General features: G+C 36.9%; 1 protein-coding gene across 1 annotated transcript in view; it reads right to left on the reverse strand.

Annotated features, from left to right (window-relative positions):
• urp2 (urotensin II-related peptide) overlaps positions 1–4,897 on the reverse strand; it is an 11,151-nt gene extending 6,254 nt beyond the window's left edge. The window contains exons 1-2 of the mRNA XM_061715910.1: positions 4,539–4,897; positions 1–153 (exon numbers count right to left, since the gene is read on the reverse strand). The exon at positions 1–153 is cut by the window's left edge and continues 156 nt beyond it. Of these exons, the coding sequence (XP_061571894.1) occupies positions 1–153; positions 4,539–4,632 (247 nt within the window). The 5' untranslated portion in view covers positions 4,633–4,897. The remainder of the gene's footprint in view (positions 154–4,538) is intronic.
• Between the last annotated feature and the right edge of the window lie 221 nt (positions 4,898–5,118).

The raw sequence follows: 5,118 nt of genomic DNA on the forward strand, positions 1-5,118 counted from the left end.
TGCCGGGCCTCATCACCCTGGTGGTGCCGCCCGTCGTGTCCTCGGCCGCTCCGGCACTGAGGAGCCAGCGCCTCATGTAGGGAACCGGGATCGGGACCAGGTCCAGGGTCTCGGGGGGGGACCGGGGAAGGGGGTCCGGTGGACCCGCCAGACCTGGAACCAGAAAACAGAGATATTAAAGTTAAAACATCACAACAATCGACAAAGTATATTTCCATTCATTGCAACTGAGTACAGTGAAATTCAATTAGCTCAACAGAGTTAATGAGATTATATGAAGTTAGAAAGATTCCAGTCATTTCAGTTTAATTCTGTACCACCTATAATGTAATAATTTCCCCTATAATGTAATAATTTCACCTATAATGTAATAATTTCCCCTATAATGTAATAATTTCCCCTATAATGTAATAATTTCACCCTATAATGTAATAATTTCCCCTATAATGTAATAATTTCCACCCGATAATGTAATAATTTCCACCCGATAATGTAATAATTTCCCCAATAATGTAATAATTTCCACCTTATAATGTAATAATTTCCACTTTAATGTAATAATTTCCACCCTATAATGTAATAATTTCCCCTATAATGTAATAATTTCCACCTTATAATGTAATAATTTCCCCTATAATTTAATAATTTCCACCTTATAATGTAATAATTTCCCCTATAATTTAAAAATTTCCCCTATAATTTAATAATTTCCACCCTATAATGTAATAATTTCCACCCTATAATGTAATAATTTCAACCCTATAATGTAATAATTTCCCCAATAATGTAATAATTTCCACCCTATAATGTAATAATTTCCACCCTATAATGTAATAATTTCCACCCTATAATGTAATAATTTCCCCTATAATGTAATAATTTCCCCTATAATGTAATAATTTCCACCCTATAATGTAATAATTTCCCCTATAATGTAATAATTTCCCCTATAATGTAATAATTTCCACCTTATAATGTAATAATTTCCACTATAATGTAATAATTTCCACTATAATGTAATAATTTCCACCTTATAATGTAATAATTTCCACTATAATGTAATAATTTCCACCCTATAATGTAATAATTTCCACCCTATAATGTAATAATTTCCACCCTATAATGTAATGATTTCCACCTTATAATGTAATAATTTCCCCTATAATTTAATAATTTCCACCCTATAATGTAATAATTTCCACCCTATAATGCAATAATTTCCACCCTATAATGTAATAATTTCACCCTATAATGTAATAATTTCATCCTATAATGTAATAATTTCATCCTATAATGTAATAATTTCACCCTATAATGTAATAATTTCACCCTATAATGTAATAATTTCAACCCTATAATGTAATAATTTCCACCCTATAATGTAATAATTTCAACCCTATAATGTAATAATTTCCACCCTATAATGTAATAATTTCCACCCTATAATGTAATTATTTCCCCCATAATGTAATAATTTCCATCCTATAATGTAATAATTTCATCCTATAATGTAATAATTTCATCCTATAATGTAATAATTTCATCCTATACTGTAATAATTTCATCCTATAATGTAATAATTTCCCCTATAATGTAATAATTTCCCCTATAATGTAATAATTTCCACCCTATAATGTAATAATTTCCCCTATAATGTAATAATTTCCCCTATAATGTAATAATTTCCACCTTATAATGTAATAATTTCCACTATAATGTAATAATTTCCACTATAATGTAATAATTTCCACCTTATAATGTAATAATTTCCACTATAATGTAATAATTTCCACCCTATACTGTAATAATTTCCACCCTATAATGTAATAATTTCCACCCTATAATGTAATGATTTCCACCTTATAATGTAATAATTTCCCCTATAATTTAATAATTTCCACCCTATAATGTAATAATTTCCACCCTATAATGCAATAATTTCCACCCTATAATGTAATAATTTCACCCTATAATGTAATAATTTCATCCTATAATGTAATAATTTCATCCTATAATGTAATAATTTCACCCTATAATGTAATAATTTCACCCTATAATGTAATAATTTCAACCCTATAATGTAATAATTTCCACCCTATAATGTAATAATTTCAACCCTATAATGTAATAATTTCCACCCTATAATGTAATAATTTCCACCCTATAATGTAATTATTTCCCCCATAATGTAATAATTTCCATCCTATAATGTAATAATTTCCATCCTATAATGTAATAATTTCATCCTATAATGTAATAATTTCATCCTATAATGTAATAATTTCATCCTATACTGTAATAATTTCATCCTATAATGTAATAATTTCATCCTATAATGTAATAATTTCACCCTATAATGTAATAATTTCCTGAAAATGTAATAACTTGTGAAAATGTAATAAAATTTGCACTTAACTCAATCAAAAATGTAATAAAACCCAACAATGTAATAACTTCACCAGTAATATAATAAAATATCCTGACGGATATTGTAATAACATTTTTACCGATAATGTAATACCTTATTACATTATTGGGAATTTATTACATGGAACTCAAAGTCTGCAATTTAACCCAATAGTCATTCAGTTGTTTCAAATCCAGCGTATAAAACATTCTTAGATTCTTAAAACACAAATTGTAGAAACTCTGGACTGAAAATGAACATTTTCGATTGAGTTAAGTGCAAATTTTATTACATTTTCAGGAAATTATTATATTATTGGAAATTATTACAATATAGGGTGCTACAAATTCAATTGGATTTGATCCAGTTCAGAGGAGTTGGTCCTGTTTTTTCTTCAGTTGAACTCGATTCTGATCCATTTAGGTCAATTAATGTAGATTTAAGTGAATTTGATTCATTTCAGTTGAATTCATTTCAATTTAACGTCATCCAATTTATTTCAATGGGATTTTATTAGATTTTAATACAATTAATTTGATTTAAACTCGGTTTGCTTCAGATTTCTCCATGACAATCGTTGGTTGTAGACGAGACTGGATCCCCCCCCTATGACATCACTGACAGCAGGGGTTGCCATGACACCGCAGAGGGAGGCAGAGGAATCGAGGGCCGGCATGTCGTAGTTAAAGTGTCATCTCAGAAACACTGAGGGGGTGGAGAGCCGGGTGCTGGTCTCAGGAAAACCACATCAGGTCTCTAAGGAGCAGAGAGACCCGGATGGGTTTTCAGACCCTCCAGGTCTCGTCTCTAAACTGTTAGAGTCCAACAACATGTGGCTCCTGAATCCAGATTAAAGCAACGTTGAATATGTGAGAACACAATCTCATTATAACGAGAGGGAAAGACATCAGCATTGGTCTTAGAGGACATCAGTTCCTGGGGTTGGATGTCCAGTCCTGGCAAGTGCTAAAGTTCCTGCCAGCCGGTCCTGGGACTCGTACCTGGACAGGGGGACCAACCAGAACCAGGTCCTCTGGACTCATGAGACCAATGTGGACATGTCTGGTCTTCATGTCCAGAACCAGGTCTGGAGGAACCGAGCAGAACCACCTCAGACCCAGTGGTGGTGCAGGGATGCTGATCTAGACCTGGACCTGGACACCTCCCCGTCAGTGAGACCATGGACTCGTCTGTAGACCAGAGTCCTCTGGACTCACATGTGAGGACGTCTGACTGACGGATGAAGACCTGGACCAGAAGTCTACGCCTGATCCTGATTGAAATGCTGGATTCAGTTTTAAGGACCTGGACTGGTTGCTGTTTGTGTCTCTGCCTGTTTTCGTGTCTGTTTGTTTGTTTTCTCTCTTTCTCTGTAGACGCTAACGTCCAAAACCTTTTTAGTTCATTAGGTAGGTTGTATCTGAGTACTGCGATTAGGGGTGGGACGATACGGTAACTCATGATTCAATACTGTGGCGATATGTGGCCCACGATAAGGATAATACATACACGACATCTACGATATTCCATATATTTTGAGAAATGTCATCAACGATATATCACGATATATGTGACTGAAAAAGAAAAAATACCCATAAAAAGGAAAACGTCTGTAGTTATGCATTTATTCAATGCAAAAACTTGCCAAAACCAGCTGGACACATTAAAGTGCATGAACATTAATAACATGTTTTATATAAACCAGGACAGTGCACTGCTTTATTTTCTAATACTGAAAAGTCAGTAAGCAACTTAATTTTGTATATTTCCTCACTGCCTCCTAGTCTTGTAAATGTAAACTCTGTACAGCTGGATAAATTGAAGTGCATGAACAATAGTGCGATTGTAATAACATTTCGATATTTGCCGTCAGTTTATCGATTATTTATTGCGACAGAGAGCGCAACAATATATTGCAATATCAATTTTTTTCCCCACCAATATGAGTTTTAGTGAATAGTTGAGTTATAGTGAATAGTTGTGAGTTATAGTGAATAGTTGTGAGTTTTAGTGAATAGTTGTGAGTTATAGTGAATAGTTGTGAGTTTTAGTGAATAGTTGTGAGTTATAGGGAATAACTGTGACGCCCCCTAGTGCTGGATCAGGTGTGTGGCGGTGGACCGACTCTTACCTGCTCCGGTCGGCGCCGCCTCCATCCCGACGGCCACAACGATCAGCATCAGGACCACGTTGGTAGCCCAAAGGAGTTCTGCCCGAGCCGCCATTCGTCCGCTGGAGTCACTGGTTCTGAGCGAGTTTCCCGGAGGACTGTAGGTTCCTGGGGGAGTGCTTTGGGTTCACGGTAGGGTTCTCTGGGTTCTTGGAGGTTCCCGTGGGGGTTTCTCGTGGTTCCCGGGGGGTTTTCTGGGGTTCCCAGAGGTTCTCTGAGTTCTTGGAGGTTCCCGGTGGTTTCTCTTGGGGCAGGTTCCGACCAGATTCTGGCGTTGGTCTAGGTTTCAGTCCCGGGGTTTCTCCTCCATGGATGCGCTTCTTGACGAAGGCTTGTCAGAGAGGTTGTCTTCCCCCCCGATCGCCTTGCCGGGCCCTTATGAACCCGTGTCCGGCCCTGGCCGACCAATGGCAGAGCCGGGGCGCCGCCTGGGCCCCGCCTGGGCCCCCCCGCCCATCCCTAACCCCTCCCGGAGCCGGCGCGGTGACATTTGGGGCGTCAAAGCCGCGGTGCCGTGTGTGTTTAATGTGGCTGTGTAAGC

This window comes from Cololabis saira, chromosome 24, assembly GCF_033807715.1.
Source record: "Cololabis saira isolate AMF1-May2022 chromosome 24, fColSai1.1, whole genome shotgun sequence".
Classification (NCBI taxonomy): domain Eukaryota; kingdom Metazoa; phylum Chordata; class Actinopteri; order Beloniformes; family Belonidae; genus Cololabis; species Cololabis saira.